The sequence below is a fragment of the Acartia tonsa genome, chromosome 1 (genome assembly GCF_053477335.1).
Source record: "Acartia tonsa isolate MP-2025a chromosome 1, ASM5347733v1, whole genome shotgun sequence".
Classification (NCBI taxonomy): domain Eukaryota; kingdom Metazoa; phylum Arthropoda; class Copepoda; order Calanoida; family Acartiidae; genus Acartia; species Acartia tonsa.
In genome coordinates this window covers 7,154,978-7,174,141 of record NC_137260.1, presented here as the reverse complement: position 1 = coordinate 7,174,141, position 19,164 = coordinate 7,154,978, and the positions used below count along the sequence as shown (strand labels likewise).

Here is a 19,164-nt window from a genome sequence, read left to right as displayed (position 1 = left end):
TGCAGAAACTACGCCCCTGTATTCGTAATATATTTACTATTTACTATCAGGTAATAATATCTTTTACTTTTTAAAGGACGGATAAAATATATAATTTGTATTTTTTAACAAAACTAAAATTCAAACCAAAACAAATGTTTTCAATGCCATGCTAATAAAAATATTTAATTAAAAACATCTCAATACTTGTAAGTGTAAATTAATGCAAGAAAACTATATAAATTCCTCTTAAATCTTTGAAAGACTAAAATATTTAAAAATATCATGGCATTTTATGTTAACTAATCTAATAATGCCATTGCCCAATAGTAGAAAAGCTTTTTGAATTTATTCCGACAGTCAATAAAGTAAGATTAGCCTTTTTTTCTTGTTTTTGTTTTAATGAATAAAAAGACAAATAATTTTTATTCAGGTTTAATACCACATTCTAAGTATATAAATTAGAAAATACTAAGAATCTGTGATTTATCATTGCATTGGCAACAGAATGACATGTAAGTCTTGTAGTGTATCTTCGTAAAACAATAATTTCTGTTCATTCCTTAACGACCTCCAGAATTGGGAATGACAGAGTTGTTTCTCCCTCCATGTGATCAAGATCACAAACTCCTTCATCGGTAACAGATTTTAAATTTTCGATGCCATTGGCGGATTTTTTCACAACAACTGTTCCCGCATTTTCTTCCAAATCTTGCTGATCAAAATCATCTGCTTCACTCTTGCTCGACTCCCCCTCCTCGTTAGCACTATCAAACTCGTTGTTATCATTGGTAATCTCGGCCACTGTTCTGTCATCATTTAAAATGACAGTTATACCATTTGGTAGGTGACCACTGGAATTTTTAATATCTAGAGGAACAGCCTTATGGGTTGGAATAAGTTCTTCGTAGTCAATGTTTTCAACACTTTCGACGTCACCGGCATCAATAACTTTTAATCTAACATTAACTTTCTTTACATGAGCAGAGATTTTATGTTTATTCAGATTTTCTAGGACAGCAAAGGGTTTACCGCAGAGCTCACATGAGAATGGCTTTAATTTGTTGTAACCTATTCCAGATTTTTCTTGATGTATTTTTTTATGTTCTCGTAGGAGTGACTTTGATTCAAATATTTGATTACACATGGAGCAAACACGTTTACTTTTCTTCTTGGCGTGGTCAACATTCATGTGATTGCAAAGGTCAGTTTCGGAGTCAAAATTTTGATCACACTTTGTACAGGAATATAGCTGAGCACAAGCATTTCTAGAATAGTGGAGTTTCAGGTTACTCTCGAAAGCAAATGATTTGTAGCACAAATGACAAGAATATTCTTTAATGCCCTGATGGACAAACTGAATGTGTTTGGTCAGGTTAATTTTTTGTGTAAACGCAGCCTGGCAAATATGACAATTGTATGGCTTTCGTTTACCACCATGCTTTTTCTTCTTATGCTTCTTGAGGCTGTCTTTGTCGATGAAACATTTACTGCATTGATCACAAGAGTATGTAATGTCTGTACCCGTAGTGGTAGTTGGCTTATTATGCACAGTGTTTAAATGTCTCTTTACTTTAGATTTTGATGAATAAATCTTGAGGCAGAGAGGACATGTTCGAGGGTCTACATTGAGGTTCTTCATTATTGCTTGTTTTTCTTTATTTGTTTATTTACAGGTCAAAACTGGTTTTTCTATCACAGCAAACGGTTTCTAGGATACATCTAAAACAAGATAAGGATATAATTTGTATAACATATTCAACCAAAAGAATTACATCACAGTTTTATACAAAGGAGACTATGCATGAACGAGAGCAAGTAATTTTCAGCACTTTCCAGCAGTGATTTGAGTGTTTTTTAAAAAGTGAATATTAGTGATGGCAATCCGTCGAATTTTGGGCCGGATTCGGATTCCGGATTCTTAAAAGAATCTGTCAAAAAAAGTGGCGGATTCCTTGCGGATTCCGGATTCTTATTTTTGACGGATTCCGGATTCGGATTCCGGATTCTAGCAGTATTTTTAAAGGCTTTTTAAAAAATTAAAAAAATTAAGTGCTACATATGTCCTAAAATTAATGTTCTTGGTGTTCTCTATAATTCACTTCCGAGAATCGAACCAGATTTTGAAAATTTTTATATGTAATGATGATAATCTTTGCCTTCAAAAAGCGATAGCTGAAAGAAAAAACTCAATACGCTAATTTTAGCATACCAATTAAGTATCCGGAATCCGCTAATAAAAAACGGATTCCGGATTCGGATTCCAAAATTGGCCCAAAAATTGGGCGGATTCCGGATCCCGGATTCTGGATCCGAATTCCGGATTGCCAACCCTAGTGAATATACTAGGTGCCGTTTAATACATCATCTAAAAGAAATAAGTTTCACCTTGGTTTTATATGAAAAAATTTTATATGTTATCAGATGTTTTGTTAAGTTTTAAGTAAAAAATAAAATAAAACGGCAAAACATCATCAAATGCTATAAATGACAAGTACATTAATCAAACTGTTATAATCACAATTAACTACTTACCACTTTTGCTAATATACTTTAATTATACATAGTGCATGAGAAGCGTATTTAAAATGTAACTTACACACCTATTAAAACATAAGATTGGCTTTATTATAATAAAAAAGATTGATTCAGGGATGTACTTATATTCTGCAAAAGATTAATTTTTTTCCCCCGCTGCAAATTTTTTTATTTTTTTTTTCCAGCAAGGAAGGGGATAAAATGAAAAAGTATTTTTAAAACTCTTTATTTCATTCATATTATCTCCCCTCCCACATATTCTTTTATTTTTTTTCCCTCCCCCCCCCCCCTTAGCTGGGTCAAATTTGCAGAATATACACCCCTGGATTGATTTTACCTACCTTAAAAATCTGAATCAATTTCCCTCCATACTTCAATTCATTTTGTCCTTCATTATACCTTTCTGAAAAATAACAATATAAATTCTAAATATAAACACTCTTCTATCACAGCCTCAGCTATTTACAGACACAATTTACAGATATAAAGATCTAATAAAGTTGAAGTATACAACATATAAATAAGAAATTGGAATTATTTGAGTATTTTCTGTACTATTACATGTTAATTTTAAATGCCCCAAAAATACAGGAATTTTGAAAGATACATTTTTAAGAACTATCAACAGAATTTAATGAAAATGTTTTTCAATTGAGAAACTTTCATTGAAAGCATTTAGACTATAATCAGTAACCCAAACCCCATGATTTATTTTTTAGTATGCCATGTTAGATAAAGCTAAAATTATTGCAACTATATTATAATATGTGGAGAATGAGATATGACTCTGACAAATATAATTAAACTTTTATCCATTTGAGACCCTCCTTGATGAACTGGAGAGGATAGACGCCGTGTTGACTGATGAGATGATCAACCCCAGCACCCCCGGGACAAAGATCTTCTTGGCGCATTCTGGTGGACAATAATAATACTTTCAATAGTTTGCAGTATGCGGCATCTGGACCACAAACTTAATTTTTAGAAAAATAAACATTTTTTTCATGCATAATTTAGGTTAGAATAGGTTAAGTAAAGGTTAGAAGATCTTAGCAGCAGTAATAGTACCTCGTAGGGATAGGGCTAGGTTTTAGACTAAAGAGAAGGGGAAGGTGGTCAAGAAATAATATCCTCTAATTCAAGGTAGTAATTTTTATCTGAAGCTTAAGACCTCGGAATTGCAGGTCCAAATTGGTTTTACTTTTCAGGTAAGCTTAATAAATATCATGGTATGGTTTTAAGCTTTTTTCTTTAAGTCCCTCGCCCTCCCCTAAAAGCTCGTAAAAAACATTAAAGTATAATGTCCCTTGTGTCACACTGAACCAGTTGAGAGCCAACTGTTCTAGGCACAGGACATCTGTACCAAACTGTAACACAATTAGTATTATCTTCCTCTTGCCATCTTATGTCTAAACATATAAAAAATTCATGTCAGGTTGGGTTATATTGAGTACTGGGTAGCCCTGCACAGTTAGGGCAGCCCAGATATAGGCTCAACAGTGTTTTGGCCATGCGTAAGGGTTAGGCATAGGAAGAAAATAAACTAAACCTTTCCCCTCATTTTTAATTATCTTCAATAAAGGGAGAGGAAGAATTCAATTCAGTGCTTGACAGGCACTCTGAGGAAAAGCACCACATTCCTTGTTAATCTACTACAAATAATCTTATAAGAGTAACTTCGCTTCAAGAAATCAATATTACCTTTATCTACTATTTTGACGTTGGTCTTTTGCTTTAAATGTTTTATAACTTTGTGCTTCAACAAATGAACCTTGTGGTAAAACACTTCCCGGCAAATAGCACATGAAAAATGTTTCTCTCGTTTTTTGTTATTTATTTGAAAGGATGGTTGGCATCTCTTTCTTCTTTGCAAGCCAAGATAATCTAACACTGTGGGTGTCGGTGGGCTTGGCTTTTTGAATTTTCGTTGATTTCTTATGTTTGTTCTTTGTGGATTTTTAAACTTTGGGGAACTATTTTCTTTGCCCTTGGATGTGTTTGTTTTATCAGAAGCCTTAAAGTTTAATATTGTAGTTACTTAAACTCCAAAATGAAGATTTAGATTAAAATTCTTCAAGCCCATTCTAAAGCAGTACAAGAAATCCTGGATTAACAAACGGACAGTGGCCATAATAAAGAGAGGGAGAGATAGAAAGAGAAATTATAAATTAAAAGAGAATAACAAAACCTTTATGTAAAATACAAGTTTTTTTTGTAGTTAAACCGACAGGCGAACGAAACCAAATAAAATATACACTAAATGCTTTTTGGTGTAGGGCACTTTAACAAAATATGCAGCTTTCTATCTTAAATAGTAGCCTAGAAATCCATGATTCTTCAAAAATATTTCAGACAGATATTGAAAATTAAAGAGTAGCTTCACTAATAAAAATACTACCATAAGTAATACTAAATATATAATATTATTCCTTTTGCAACGAAGAATTTTCTAGCTGACTATTTAATCTAGGTAGATTTGTGTCTAAGTTTGAAAGCACTTTGTCTGAATTTGTCGAAAATGCAATTTTTTTATCAGTTATAAATATTTCTCTCAATCTTTTTCTTGGCTGTAGAAACTTTGTGGGTTCTTCGTTCTGATAAACAATTTTTGTTTATAAATCTATGTAAAAAGTTATGCTAAAATAAAATAAAACATATGTATAAAAGCTTTTAAAGCTTTTTTTACCCTAAAATCCCTTTTTTTTCTTCACATTCCTTTCATCCTTATATAAAAGTAAAAGGATATTTGTCTGTGTGTACCAAGGGATTTCGATAACCGCTGGACCGATAGGATCCTCCTTTACAATGTAGCTCTATAGGTCATCGAAAGGCCTATTACTATTTTTTTTACATTTTTTTCAGGGGTGTATATTCTGCACAAGATTTATTTTTTTCCCCCGACTAAAATAAAATGGAAAAATATTTCAGAACTCTTTATTTTATTCATATAACCCGCGCCCTACCCTTAAACCTCAGGTGCATTTATAGTTTTACAAGAGGAAAATAATTCTAAAAATTAACAAAAAAATGCCTTATTTTTGGTAAGCTCTCGAATTCTAAAATCTAAATAATCCTTTAATTGACTAGGTTTGTTGTAGTAACGGTTCTCTTGATCAACGTCAGGTTCACAAAAATTATCACAATTTTGGTTATCCTCGTTTACATTGTCAACATTTTCAGTAACGGTTTCAACTGTATCTATATCATCATCTTTTTCTGTTGTAATAAAATCTTTTAGAATTGAAACATTGTAATCACTGTCAGTGTTTAAAACGTCAGTTCTGGCGGCTAGTTCCATTTCTTCTGGAGAACAATTTTCTTCAATCCATCTCCGTCGGATTTCCCAGGCCTCTTCTAGCGTTGAAACTTTATATTTTTTACAGTTAACTTTCCTATGTTCTCTTAGTTGATTACAACAGCCAAAAGATGTATGGCAATCATCACAAGTTGGATATAAGTTAACTTTCCTATGTTCTCTCAGTTGACTAGAACAGCCAAAAGACGTATGACAATCATCACAAGTTGAATATAACCGTTTGTGTCTTAGCAAATATCTTTTTTGTAAACATTTATATGGACAGGAATCACATTGAAAAACATTTTCATAACTTGGATCTTTAGATTGTTTTTCTTTAACTTTAGGTTTCATTTTTCTGATACCTAATCTATTAACTATAATTAAATCATTTCTTTTACATTTTTCTGAAAGAAAAACATATAAATTACAGAAGGTATACGTCAATGATAATTAAAAAAGGTATGAATAGGCTATTAGCATAAAATAATAATTTAAATATAATATAGACAAAATTCAGCAAAAAATCGTTTAACATTAAAGATAGTTACTTTTCATATTTTAGTAGTGAAGCTACTCTATTAATCACTTTGTCAGTCTGTCAATTTTTATGTCCGTAACACTTAAGCGGAAATATGCTGTCATTAGAGATAGTCAGCTGATTTTCTAGACATTGGTGCATTGAGTTCACAACTTATTTGGTGCATTAGCCTGTCTGATAAACAAAACAAAAAAGACATTTACACATTGATAAAGTAAGGTTTCATGATTTTCTATTATTTATTCTACCTTCTTTATACTTTTCACCCCCAGTCCCCTTTATTTATGTTCAATAAGCACCTACTCCTTAACTCAATTTGTCCGTTTGTCCCTCCATTTATGTGCGTAACTACCTATAAATATTTTAATTTTTGTAAAAAAAAAATAATAATTAAATTGCAAAAAGCTTTTAAAAATTCATAATACAACAGTTCATATTCTTTGAGATTTTTAAAATGCCAATTATAAATTAAACACAATTTCACCAGATTAAGTAGACAACAAAAGTTAAACAAGTTTAGTCTAGAGTAATATGGCCAATGACCTTGTGGGTTTCTCTGTGCTTCTTCATTTTATCCTTGCGAGAGAATTGTTTTTCACACAAATCGCAGGCAAATGGAGTTGGGTCCTCGTGCAGCAGCTCGTGGTCTTTCAGTTTATCCTTGCGGGAGAATGCTTTCTGGCAGATATCACATGTGAATGGTTTCTCTCCAGTATGGATTATTCTAAAACAAAAGGGTTAGTTCAACTAAGTGTATTTAGTGAGTGAAGGTTCTTAGAGTATTGAAAATTAAAATATTTTGAAAAAATTAATATCACACAGTTTTTCAGATAAATAGAAAAATGTCTAATTTGTGATTGTAGAAGTTATCATTTCAGAAAAATGATTGTTGGCATAATTCACAAGATTACTGTTTCATACTATTATTTAAGTGAAGAAATCTTTTAAATTTTGCATAGGTATTTCACAAGAGTATAATTTTCATGTCTAGATATTCATTCATTTTGATTAAGCTGTTTTTTTATTACTTTTTCAAAACTAAATATTCAAATAAACTTGATTTGATGCTTTGCTTATATCCTAGTGCTTAATCATCAAAGGAATCTTTGTTTCAAAATCAAGAAGATTTATATAATAATATCAAATAAAAATTGTTGCTAAATTAAGAGTTAAAAATAAACATGTCTTCAAAGAATAATATTAACGTTATAAGTCATTGTTACGGACGTACGACTCGACCCTAAATATAGAAAAGCTTTACTTCCTAAAATATTTTATATAAATGTTAACCTGTGTCGTTGTAGTTTATAATTATCCGGAAATTCTTTTTGGCATAAATCGCACTCATACTTGTTCTTAGTAGACATATTTTAGCTAACCGTCTTTCTCTGAAAATAGACAAACAGTTAATAATATTATTATAGAGAAGAATATTATTATAACAACATAGAATTTACAATTAAAGATAGTTTTACTATTTTTAAAATAGATTATTATTTCGCCAATGGCACCACTTATAACCCAACAGTCGATATATTATTACTTGGATGTTGCACCAGATTTTAATGTACTCTAATAAAGAGTGATACTAGTAGATGGCTAAATGATACTCTAAATCAATCCCCTTTACCCCATCCCCTCTCCTCCTACTGGATGACCAATAAATGAGATCCATATTAGCACCCTAACTAGAGGAAAAATTCCCCCTGTCAATATTATCCAGTATCCACGTATTCTTCGCCAATAAAAAAACATTTTGCTAATTTATCCTGGTGAAATGAAAATGAATATAGAGAAGGTTATAAGTGTTTCCATACTGAAATATATTATTTTGCTTAATTTCAGCACAAATATTGCTGTGAAAATTTACTAAATAATAATAAGTACTAAATTATTTCGAAAAATAATACAGGAAAATAATGTTTTATATATTTTAGAGTGATACGCTCAATTCTATGTTATTTTAAAAAATTAAAATGATAAAAATATAAAAGCAGAAATATTCGTTAACATCTAATAGGTAAGGATCGTGATATTCTGAGATTTTTATCAGATTTAAATTTATCAAATTTAAATTAATTGATTTAAATGTTTGGAATTCATTTAAAACTTTAAAAAAGAAAATTATCTGTCACAGTACCCAATTTTTAAATAAGATTTAATACAATTTAAAAACATGCTAGGAAAATATAATCTAATAAAAATGTATTTTAATTGATATATTATACGTAGATCTTTAAAAAATCAAAAAAAGGGATAGAAGGGATATTTAAACTAAAGAAAAACTATTTTGCCGATGAAAAATATTAGTTAAGTGTTTTTTTCTAAAGGAAAAAAGTAACTGCTACTATTCTACACTAAAATACATTTGATATTTAAAAACAGTTGGAGGACATTAGTTTTTCTTTCAAATGAAATATTCCCTCTCTATTTTCTTTATAAATGGCTACAAGATATAAGGTACCTACTACAGTATTATGTACAACATTAATAATAACTTTACAAACTACATTCATTTCTTTCACAGGGTGTTCAAAAGTTATTAAAATATTTAAATTTACCAAAATATGATTTTTTTAGGGTTCAAAAATCCATTGAAAAAAATAACTTTTGGGTGAATTTTTAGAATTTTATAATATTTCAGAAGCAACAAACGGCCGTACAAGTTTGCATAAAATGCTTAGGAGGCCTCAAAATTAGGCAGTTTTTAAAAGATCATTATGAACACCCTGTAAATTCTATAATAACTAGGTATTATATATACTATGAAACAATTTTACTTGCAGACCTTTATACACAAAATAATAAATTGAAATCGCATGTTCAGGTTACAATAAAAGCTTTTTTTATGGTTACATATAATGAGGTTATATCAAATTACATTAGCTTTCAGAATTAATAAAATGGCAAAAAAAGAAAAATATTAATAGCTTTTAAATGAAAAAGTTTCCAATAATCACATTGGTAAAAGATTTTTAACTTTATTTTGAAATTAGCATATTCTTATAATTTAAACATTTAATTGTGTCATATTTAATATTTATAATTCAAATTTGCTTTTTGTTTTACTTTGTTTAGACATTAAATCACCTTTTATTTTTTTCCCTAATCAAGAGACAATAACAAACATTTTAAATAAGTAAAATGTTAATGTGTTGATAAAGGATAGATTAGTACATTTAATTGTTATATAAGTCCAAGTTCCTGAAATATAATGCTGATGCTCCCACACCCATTGTTGTGCAGACAATCCGCTCCTCTTTACCAAGCATGGCCTTGCAGCTGGACCTAAAAAATCAGGGTTTTATATTATTGGACCATTCTCAAAAAAAATATCTGAACAGCATGCATTCTTATATTAAAGTAACAGTAAAAGTAAGGATGTTTGTCTGTTTTCTGTGTGTACCATAAGATTTGCTATCCGCTGAACCAATACGGTTCTTCTTTACAGATATAGGCACAGGAAAGATTAATAACTATTTTTGAGGATGGGTACTACTACCTACTAAAGAGAAATTACCCTAGATAAAAATACCCATTTAAACTTTTTATTACTTTTTCGTTTTAAAACTAAAATAGAAAGAAGGGTTGATATCCCCCCAACCTAAAGACAGTCCCCCAACGAAACCTCTAGGGGCGTAGCCGGTAGTTTCCTAATTTAGTTGTTTGTCTGTATGTGTCATTCTGTCAATGCCAAAAGATTTTGTTGACTGGTGGACCGATTTAGCTCTACTTTTCAGAGAAGCTTGTACCTTGGTACAGGTAAAGGTCAGGTTTTTAACTTTTGGGGAGGGGAAAGACGACAATCTTAAGAGAAATAGCTCTCCAGATATAATAAAACCAACCAACTGGGTAAAAAGATTGTGAAACTTGAGCCAAGTTCGATTTTTTTTTAGCCATCTAGTAAAATGTTTTAAAACTAAATATTTTAATCTTTACCTGAACCTGAGGGATGCCAAGTTCTTTATGCATTTTCTTGTTGTGGCGAGTAAGAGAATCTTTCCTAAAATATTTCATCATTTTCTACCATGTAGTTTTCAAGATAAGATATCATAAACAATGAAGAACATATAGACTTTTTATTAAAGATTCGTCTAAATGTTGCAAAAATATTTGTGCAAGTTTTGAAATCCATAGGACGATCATAATATACCTAAATGAACTAGCATACAAATCCATTACCGACGAACGGAACGCCACTAAAGGTAGGATAAAAGCTTTGCTGTTAAAAAGTGTGTATATTACTTGGATCTAACTTACACCAGATTATCATGTAATCAAATAAAGTGAAACTTGTAGCTGGCTAAAATAACGATTCTCCCCAACCACCATGTTTACCACATCCCCTCCCCTAAAATTGAATGGCGATTTTTCCCCTGTCATAATATCCACGTAATATACTTTATCCATTTTTTACCTGGTAAACTTGCTGCCACACAGCGCACACGCATACGACTCGTTCTCTCTTGTGTGCCCCTTCTTGTGTCTGTTGAGTAGGTCAGGCCGCGCAAAACTTTTGTGGCACACGTCACAAGTGTACGGCTTGTTCTCCTCGTGAAACATCAAGTTGTGCCTGCGCAGACAGTCATTGCGCGTGAACGTTTTGTCGCACACCTCACACGGAAATATGGCGTTGGGATCGTGGTTACGGTTGCGCGGCTGCTGCGGCGTCTTGCGGCGACGCTTCTTCGGCGGCTGCTGGGTCATGTTGATAATGTTGTTCGGGGCGACGGATGTGGCGACCTGGTGGAGCGGCAACGGCTGAGTCGGGAGTTGGTACACCATCCGGTTTTGCCCGGTTCCGTCCTGAGAGGTATACTTAATTATTCAAGAATAGAGGATCTTATATTAAAGTAAGAGGATGTCTATCTGTAGCCTAGGGTCTCGCTAACCACAGGACCAACATGGTTCTCCTTTACAGTAAAGGTTCTAATAGGTCAGCGAAAGTTTTATATCTATTTTATAGAAGCTCAATGATCAATGCAACTATAATAATCTCTGCTCGCAGCTGAACAAATAACTATTCCAAAAGTACGGACGGATTGACGGACAGACAGACTGACTTAATGAGTCGTACAGTAGCTTTCCTAAGCCAACTGGTTATAATTCAACTTGAAATTAAATATCCTACCTGGTGCATAAACATGTTGTATACACTGTACACATTAGTGTTGGGTGGCTGTTGAGGGGGAGGGGGCGGCAACGTATTTCTTGGCCCATGAGTTTTCTTATGCCTGTGGTCATAAATAGATTGATAGGTTAAAAACTTAATGTATCATTTAGAAAAGTAACAGAATGACTACTTTGTATCTGTACAGAAAAAGTTCACTTACTGGGCCGATATGGTTCGCCTTTACAAGTCGAGGGAATGTTTTTGACTATTTTGGGGGTTATCTTGACCCTTCCCAGAGAGATCACCTCTCGGTGTAGCCCCTTAGGGTCCCAAAATTTAGACGAGCTCTTTTGTAAATCAACTTTAGTCTTATAAAGGTTTCAGACATTTCAACATCCCTCCTTTTTCAAAGACACTAGAATAGGACACGTAAGTGTACCCAAAATTAGAATTTGTCAATAAATCACTGAATATTATATATATTCTCCCGTTGATTAATTCTTTATAACATGACGTCAAATATGACTTATTTAATCTAAGATTATAATGCTGTGCTACTAAAATTGTAATTTTAATCCATTTGTGCCTGTTCAAAATATCCATTCTCGCAAACGCCTTGCTGCATACATCACAAGAGTATGGCTTGATAACCTCATGAAACATGAGATTGTGCCTGCGCAGACAGTCGCTGCGGGCAAAGTTTTTGTTGCACAGCTTGCAGTGAAATATCAGGTTGGGCTTCTTCTTCTCCTCCTCCATCTTGATCTGCTGCGGCGGCAGGATCTGGAGTTGCAGCTGTTGCGGTTGCACTTGCACTTGCTGCTGTTGTTGTTGTTGCTGTTGGTGGTGGTGGTTCATCATTTTAACTAAATAGATAAGACAATAAATCTATAGATATACACGAATAATCAGACAACTACTTAGATTCCCCTTTTGTTGGGGACCTTATTCATCTGCTAACATATTGCTTTCTGCTCTTTTGTAGCGACTTTGCTGTGATAATATTCCCGACGCTATTGGTTGATTTTTCCCTCGTCCTTAGTATAGTATAAAAGTGCCAAACTTTTCAACCAATTATTTCAATCTAAAGAGGATTAAGGCTAACATACATAAAAATCTAAACTCTTACCTGATTTACTGTAACCGTTTCTTTTCTCCAAAGACAAGATTATTTTATGAAGGTTGTAACTAATCCACCTCTAGCCAACTCTATAAATCAAAAACCATTTAACTTGCTTCTGAAATTAAAAATAGTTTTACAATTATAATTATTATTAAGAAATGCATAAGAACTAGGCATAAAGTAGTTTAAAGCAGCTATAATATTGATTTTCAGTTTGTCTTTTGAAGAAAGGTAACTTTAAGTTAAATGTTTTTTTTATGCGGTTTCCCTTAAAGAACAAAGTAGAGCACAGAAATGTTCTTATTTGAAAAAAAATTTAAACAAGGGATGAATGAGTGGTACTAGTTTACCGCGTTTATTTTTTATTTTAGGTTAGGTTATATATTTGGTACAGGGTAGCCCTGCAGGGTTAGTTATCCCCCCCCCCCTCTCATTTATTTTAGTTAATTCAGAAATAAAGGGGTCTAGGGTTCTGTGCTCGCTAAGCATTTTGAGGGAAAGCACTGTTTTTTATTGATAAATTATCTTAAAAGAAATATAAAATTGGTAAAAAATGCTTTGGTTAGGTATATTATATCCAGCTAAAATTTTGCTGCTTTAAAATTGTTAATTTTAATTATTTAAGTAACTAAACTATGAACATACAATTTACAATATTTTACATAATACATAATATTTACATTTAGTAGGTAGGTAATATAATTACAAATAGTTTGGTTATTCATAGTTAAAGGGGGAGGAAATTTCTGTCACTTTAACGTTAGCAGCATATACTTAAAACATTAAGAACATTTAAATTGTACTGTTTAAGTGTGTTGACAAAATCACCTACCTCCTTTTTTTACCGTGTTGCATAATAATACTATTTTTTTACTTAATCTCATTATGATTATTCTTATAACCCCATTTCAAAAGTTTTGATACAAAACCATATTTAATTCGATTGTTTCATCAAAGGAATTTTTTTTAATTATTGATTTTAGTTGTATAAAACCGAGGGAATTAAAGGGATAAGACAATGGACGCTAAATTTATTTAAATCCCCAATACAATGAAAATATACAAATTACTCCTTAAAAAATTTAAATTATTTGTTGAAATGTTAGGACACAACAATTTTTGAACCAACAAATATAATTTCAACAAAAGTATACGTGGTTATGAAACTTTGGATACCAGTGTAAATTAAAGTCCAAAGTTCCCTCCATCCCTGATTTTAAAATATTTTTTAAATAATAAACCACTATACTGTAAGAAAAGCAAAACATTAGAAATATTTGGCAAATCTTAAACAAAATTTATATTTTTTAATTCAAATATTTTTATGCAGTTAGATACAAGTGATGTTTTTCCTAGAGAGAAAAGGCATATACTCCGCCTAACGTTGCCCGGATGGGTAGCCCTCCTATTTACCATGCTGGATGCCCGGAGGGGTGTCCCACAACCCCATGTAACCCTCCTATTGTTGTATAGACAGGGTGATGTAATACTTCTTGTTTCATTACGTGGTGGACAACCTGTACAAAAAAAAAAATACTTAGATAAAAATATTTTATGATTATTCTAAGATCTAAAATTGAAAAGTATTTACAAATATTTAATTTTTAGTTACAAATAACCAGAGAAAATCCTATCAATTTGACAGAGTAGTACTATGTTTGTATTTCCGGTGAACGCTCTTAATAAAAAAAGGTCCTGGGATGGCCTTAAGAGAGGATTCCCTTGGTTCAAAACAGGCGTAACTCATTACTCTGCATAGTTCGAACTTGAAAACAAAGGTTGATTGTTTGTAGGACACATAAATAAGATTGATTTAGAGATACATCAAAATAAGATCTAATGGTGTATAACTTTCTCTAGAGGTTGGGATAAAAGGTCAGTAAGGAAAACGGTTAGATTAAAACTTCTATTGCCTTTCCTATCAACCTATAAAGACTATTTTCATTGGAGGATTTTTTTTATATTGTTATATTTTAGTTTACTAAGTATATTTTCCTGGTGTTGTGGTTGATGTTGCACAGGTTGTGGTTGGGCTGGTTTCTGTGGTTCCACCTGACAAAATAAAATAAGGTTAACAACAATCATAGCGATTTAAAAACTATAAACACTGAACATAATGAACCAACCAATCGAAATTAAATAAAAGTATCCAATGTTATCAAGTTAATGAATAAGAAAAAAATATATTAAACTTTTAGGGACAAGTGTAATAAACAGGCCAATGTCCCCTCCCTCCCTGGCTAAAACAATAATTTTTTACCTGAACCTGAACAGTTTCCTTGTGCATCTTTTTCATGTGTCGTGTCAGCGAATCTTTCCGCTTGAATGAGCTGCCACACATGCTGCACGGATGTGACTGGCTCTGGGTCACGTGATTCTTTTTGTGTGTGTTCAGAATGTACTCGCGCGCAAACGCCTTGCCGCACACCTCGCAAGAGTACGGCTTTATAACCTCGTGGAACATGAGTTTGTGGCGGCGTAGACAATCACTGCGCGAAAAGTTCTTGTCGCATATCTTGCAAGTAAATATTAGGTTCAGGGGGTTAGGGTTCTTGCGGGGTTTCGGCGTTCCGTTCATTTTCATGAAATTTATTATGTTACTAAGTCAATTTAAAACACATATAAAGTTCAGATAAGCTAGATATCACTATTCACTATTTCAGTTCAAAGGACATACCATTTTTTTCTGAAATGTGTAAAAAAAAGATTATCAGAATAAGATTATTTACATAAATTGGTATTGTTTACATCTAAAGCTCTAATACACAAAGGAAAACATTTAACATGACAAGAAAAAATTTTACGTGTAAAATATCGGCAGGAGTAAATTAAAATGTTTAAAATTGAAACATTTTTGACTTAGTTTTAGAATGACTTATTTTTTAAATAATAATGAAAGATTAAAACTTTGACTTTACCTAAAATATCAAGATAAACTACAAGTAATTCACTTAAAGCAATGTTGACTTAGTGTAAATCTATTACAACAATTAATACCTATAGAATATACGTGGATATTACCTATGTATAACAGGGGAAAAATTTTCGTCAATTTTGTCCCCTGCGAGTATCACTTTATTAGAGTACATGAAAATCTGGTGTAATATCCAAGTAATAATAAATCCATTATTACAACATTGGTATAATTTGGCACAAACGTCAGGATTTCAGGTATAGGTCAATAGAAGACATACAATATAGGGGAAGAATGTGGTGATTACCACCAACCCTATTAGCCCCCCCCCCCCTCTTCAATTATTATTTTACTATTTAATTTTCGTACAAATCCTAAAATACATAGATTTCTCTCCATATACTATACCTCAAATCCTTCATAAAAAATAAAAGAATAAATATAATGATCATAACAGATTAGAAAATATACATAAATTGATTGATATCAAAAGTGTAACAGGTTAATCAATTAATCTATACAAGTGAAGTAAATTAGGAACTTTAAATGCACAAAAACATGATCAATCGACTAAAATCTGCAGAAAATAAGACAGTGCCAATCGCGCTTGCTTGCAGTTCTAGGGTAGATGGTTCGAGTCTACTCCTTTTAGGAATGCGAAAGGATATAGAATAAACGTGGATATTATGACAGGGGAAAAATTGTAGTCAATTTAGGTTGATAAAGTTAACATCATTTATTGGTCAGTTCATCCATCCATTAGGAGGGGATGGGGTAAAGGAGTCAGAAGAGAAAATCGATATTTTAGCCAGCTGCAAGTTTCACTTTATCAGAAAACATGAAAATCTGGTGTAATATCCAAGTAATAATAAGCCATTTGAATGAAGATTTAATATCTGATGCTAAATATTATTCTTCTGATGTTAGGGAGTGGAACTCCTACCAAAAAAATTTCTGAATCTTCCTATGATTTTATTTTATCCCTATAAATGAGAACACTATACTCAACATAACAACAACTAAAATCTTCACAGAGAGAGTCCGCTAACAAAGGACCTTTCTTTTGCACGTCTTGTGGATTTTCTAGGACTTTGGTATTCTTTTTCTGTGTCCTGGTTTAATAAATTTATTGTATTTTCTATATGGTTGAAATTCAGGAATCTTAAGGGATAAGACTATGGATGATAAATAAATATACCTTCCCAAATGATGATAAACAAAATTACTCATACTGTGTGATAAAATTATTGTTAGAAAAGTTTTGACACTACTAGTTTGGAACTATCAATCAAAATTCATTTAAAGTACCCAAAGTTATTGAGCCAAATAAAACTATTCAATTATAAAAAATATGTGATTTAGTATTGGTTGTTTGCCAAGACCTTAAGAAAAGCCAAGTAATTATATGATTGTTTATGTTTCAGCGTCTACTTGTGAAAACATTAGGTAACAAAGATTCAAATCACAACCAACCAATTATGAAAATATTTTAAAAATGAAGAAAATTAAATATCATTTAATAAATTATTTCCTTGCGTGGCGAACTTCTAGGTGGGACAATTTCAAGAATCTGCCACCAATTAGTTTGCAGTTCTTTCACGAATTCGACCTCCTCTTCATTACCACTGTCTTGGTTACAAGATTCACAATTGTCTTGTGATTCTATATCATAAGCAGTATTTAGGATATTTCTATCTTCTTTGGCAGTAACATCATTACTATCAATAGGTTTCTTATCAACATGAATCAATTTCTTTCTAAATGACTCTCTGTTAGTAAGCTCTGTTTTGGAAGATTTATTTATCAAATCCTCCTTATTGCTGCTGTTGTCAATGTTTGGATTGTTTTTCAGATTAATTCTGTGTCTTCTTCTTGTTTCTAAACAAATACGGATATTAAATAATTTACGGATATTAAGGGATAAGACAATAGACGATAAATTGACATACATCTCCAATAATGATAAACAAAGTTACCATTTCTGTAGAAATAAAATTTTTTGAACCAGTTTGAAACCAACCAATCATAGTTCAATAAAAAATTACCCAAACTTTTTCAGCCAACGAATAAGATAATGTGAATATAAAACTTTGCTACCACGAGGCTACGACGCCCCCATAAAAGAAACTGTTAGAAAAGGAAGTATGTACAAAAAGTTGAGTTTGGACCAGCTACCAAAAAATTTTGTTTACCTTTTAAATCTCTTCGCCAAGATAAACTTGGTTCATTCTTGTTCTGTTGACTTACAGCTTTGGCTTTTCTTTGGCTTCTTTCCATAATTTCTCGGTCATAATCAACTTCTTCAATAATATCTTGTTTTGAGTATATTTCTTTTAGAACAGAAATGTGATTAAAAGTATGCGCTGTATCTGATACAAAACCATCGTTTACCCCTAAGCTTTCTTTAAGTAATGTTTTCTCCAAGTTTGAATTTGCTTCAATGATGGCTTTTTCTACTTTGTCTTTAGCAGGATCTTCTGTTGTAGTAAGATTTGTTTGTTGATGAAACACGCTGACAAAGTGATCCAGATTTTCTTGGATGTTATTGTCATCAACTAAGTCATCTTGTTCTTGTTTCACTATATCCATGTCTAGGATTTCACTGGCATAAACATAAACAGCAAACTTAGATTCTTGAGATAAGTGTTTAGACGGAGACACGTTTTTAGGTTGATTGGCGGCAGTATTTGGATTATTTTGTTCAATATTCAAACTTTCATAATCAGTTTGAGTATTTGAATGCAGCTTGAATGAGTCTAGCCCTTTGATTTTAAGTCTTTCTAGGTCGACACTAACTTCTTTCATTTTCAATTTTCTAAGTTTATGTGAATGATCTTTTTTAGCCATGTGCCTTTTAAAGTTGAAATATCTATCAAATTGTTTACGGCATACAGCACAATTATAATCAGCCTTTAACTTTCTAGGTTCATTTGAATGTTTCAAAGTCACGTGCCTTCTAAAGTTGAATCTTGTGTTAAATTTTTTGCCACATAGATCACATGAAAATATATATTTTTTCCTAAAATGTTTCGCCATGTGTAGCCTAAAACCACAAAGTCTCTGAACCTGTTTTTGACACAAATCACATGAATATAATTTTGACATACTTCCATCCTTATTCTTCTTTATTGTCGTGAAATTTGTAATGCAGTAATATTTTCTAAAGCACTTTTCATCAGGCAGTTGTGTTTGAAGTAGTTTGTGTTTTTGTAAATCACGCTGGCAGGTAAACAATTCTGAGCATACCTCACAACGTAGTATTGCTTCTTTAGCAGAATCTTTAAACTCATGACAAATATCAGATGGATAAAAACCTTCAGGTCTTACACTATGTTGATGTCTTTTGTGTTTCATGAGATAACGCTCATGGTTGAACCTTTTGTGACATATATCACATGAGAATTTGACATTTTGCTGCAAAGATTTGTGAGTTTTTAAGTGTGTGTCGAGAGCTATTTTTCTTTTGAATTGTTTGTTGCATACATTACAAGGAAACTTTGTATCAATTTTGTGAATAATAACATTTTCAGATTCTTTATTTACATTGAATGTTTCTTTACAGATTGGAGACATTTTCAATAATAAGCAGATCTCCTATAAAAAAAAATAAATAAGTTGCGCTCCTGTATATTATAAAATGTAGGATGATAATAACGGTTGC

General features: G+C 32.0%; 7 protein-coding genes across 9 annotated transcripts in view; 2 read left to right on the top strand and 5 right to left on the bottom strand.

The window, feature by feature from the left end:
* LOC145310994 (chromosome-associated kinesin KIF4A-like) overlaps positions 1-19,164 on the top strand; it is a 456,179-nt gene that overhangs the window by 380,176 nt on the left and 56,839 nt on the right. The window lies entirely within an intron of this gene.
* Positions 1-19,164, top strand: part of LOC145322611 (uncharacterized) — a 447,245-nt gene that overhangs the window by 380,176 nt on the left and 47,905 nt on the right. The gene's annotated exons all lie outside the window — the stretch shown is intronic.
* Positions 8-2,997, bottom strand: LOC145311149 (uncharacterized). Of its 2 annotated transcripts, XM_080150520.1 has the most exons (3): positions 2,859-2,997; positions 551-1,701; positions 8-66 (listed from the first exon to the last, which is right to left on the bottom strand). In XM_080150520.1, the coding sequence occupies exons 2-3, from the start codon at positions 1,619-1,621 to the stop codon at positions 64-66; spliced, it is 1,074 nt and encodes a 357-aa protein (XP_080006646.1). In that variant the 5' UTR covers positions 1,622-1,701; positions 2,859-2,997; the 3' UTR covers positions 8-63. The 2 variants fall into 2 exon arrangements, with proteins under 2 accessions (XP_080006646.1, XP_080006640.1); XM_080150514.1 differs by lacking the exon at positions 8-66 and having other exon boundaries at positions 360-1,701.
* LOC145310407 (uncharacterized) lies at positions 2,918-7,745 on the bottom strand. The gene is made up of 6 exons (XM_080150409.1): positions 7,644-7,745; positions 5,549-7,077; positions 4,950-5,111; positions 4,219-4,534; positions 3,826-3,926; positions 2,918-3,434 (listed from the first exon to the last, which is right to left on the bottom strand). The coding sequence occupies exons 2-6, from the start codon at positions 6,164-6,166 to the stop codon at positions 3,318-3,320; spliced, it is 1,314 nt and encodes a 437-aa protein (XP_080006535.1). The 5' UTR covers positions 6,167-7,077; positions 7,644-7,745; the 3' UTR covers positions 2,918-3,317.
* LOC145311703 (uncharacterized) lies at positions 7,737-12,706 on the bottom strand. Of its 2 annotated transcripts, XR_013876765.1 has the most exons (7): positions 12,596-12,706; positions 12,053-12,332; positions 11,485-11,587; positions 10,771-11,159; positions 10,293-10,356; positions 9,082-9,641; positions 7,737-8,871 (listed from the first exon to the last, which is right to left on the bottom strand). XR_013876765.1 is itself a non-coding variant. In XM_080150675.1 (6 exons), exons 2-6 carry the CDS (start codon positions 12,325-12,327, stop codon positions 9,615-9,617), a joined length of 858 nt encoding a protein of 285 aa, XP_080006801.1. In that variant the 5' UTR covers positions 12,328-12,332; positions 12,596-12,706; the 3' UTR covers positions 7,737-9,614. The 2 variants fall into 2 exon arrangements, 1 of the variants encoding a protein (XP_080006801.1); XM_080150675.1 differs by having other exon boundaries at positions 7,737-9,641.
* Positions 12,703-15,832, bottom strand: LOC145311742 (uncharacterized). Its single transcript, XM_080150720.1, has 3 exons — positions 14,850-15,832; positions 14,588-14,641; positions 12,703-14,109 (listed from the first exon to the last, which is right to left on the bottom strand). Exons 1-3 carry the CDS (start codon positions 15,171-15,173, stop codon positions 13,999-14,001), a joined length of 489 nt encoding a protein of 162 aa, XP_080006846.1. The 5' UTR covers positions 15,174-15,832; the 3' UTR covers positions 12,703-13,998.
* The window catches only part of LOC145322681 (uncharacterized), a 143,369-nt gene continuing 141,224 nt past the window's right edge, over positions 17,020-19,164 (bottom strand). Inside the window, exons 3-4 of the mRNA XM_080164921.1 lie at positions 17,696-19,097; positions 17,020-17,381 (exon numbers count right to left, since the gene is read on the bottom strand). Coding sequence (XP_080021047.1) covers positions 17,020-17,381; positions 17,696-19,076 — 1,743 coding nt within the window. The 5' untranslated portion in view covers positions 19,077-19,097. The remainder of the gene's footprint in view (positions 17,382-17,695; positions 19,098-19,164) is intronic.

Excerpts from the sequence above, each read along its gene's own strand:
- LOC145311742 (XM_080150720.1), bottom strand. The coding sequence starts at position 15,173 with ATGAAAATGAACGGAACGCCGAAACCCCGCAAGAACCCTAACCCCCTG. Across the intron at positions 14,642-14,849 it reads AGGAAACTGTTCAGGTTCAG|GTGGAACCACAGAAACCAGC; the intron begins GTAAAAAATTAT and ends TTATTTTGTCAG. Across the intron at positions 14,110-14,587 it reads TGCAACATCAACCACAACAC|CAGGTTGTCCACCACGTAAT; the intron begins CAGGAAAATATA and ends TTTTTTTTTGTA.
- LOC145311149 (XM_080150514.1), bottom strand. The coding sequence starts at position 1,621 with ATGAAGAACCTCAATGTAGACCCTCGAACATGTCCTCTCTGCCTCAAG.
- LOC145310407 (XM_080150409.1), bottom strand. The coding sequence starts at position 6,166 with ATGAAACCTAAAGTTAAAGAAAAACAATCTAAAGATCCAAGTTATGAA. Across the intron at positions 5,112-5,548 it reads GAGAGCTTACCAAAAATAAG|AACGAAGAACCCACAAAGTT; the intron begins GCATTTTTTTGT and ends ATTGTTTATCAG. Across the intron at positions 3,435-3,825 it reads AACTGGTTCAGTGTGACACA|AGAATGCGCCAAGAAGATCT; the intron begins AGGGACATTATA and ends TTATTGTCCACC.
- LOC145311703 (XM_080150675.1), bottom strand. The coding sequence starts at position 12,327 with ATGATGAACCACCACCACCAACAGCAACAACAACAACAGCAGCAAGTG. Across the intron at positions 11,588-12,052 it reads AGAATGGATATTTTGAACAG|GCATAAGAAAACTCATGGGC; the intron begins GCACAAATGGAT and ends TTATGACCACAG. Across the intron at positions 10,357-10,770 it reads TGTGGCAGCAAGTTTACCAG|GAAAGATTCTCTTACTCGCC; the intron begins GTAAAAAATGGA and ends GAAATATTTTAG.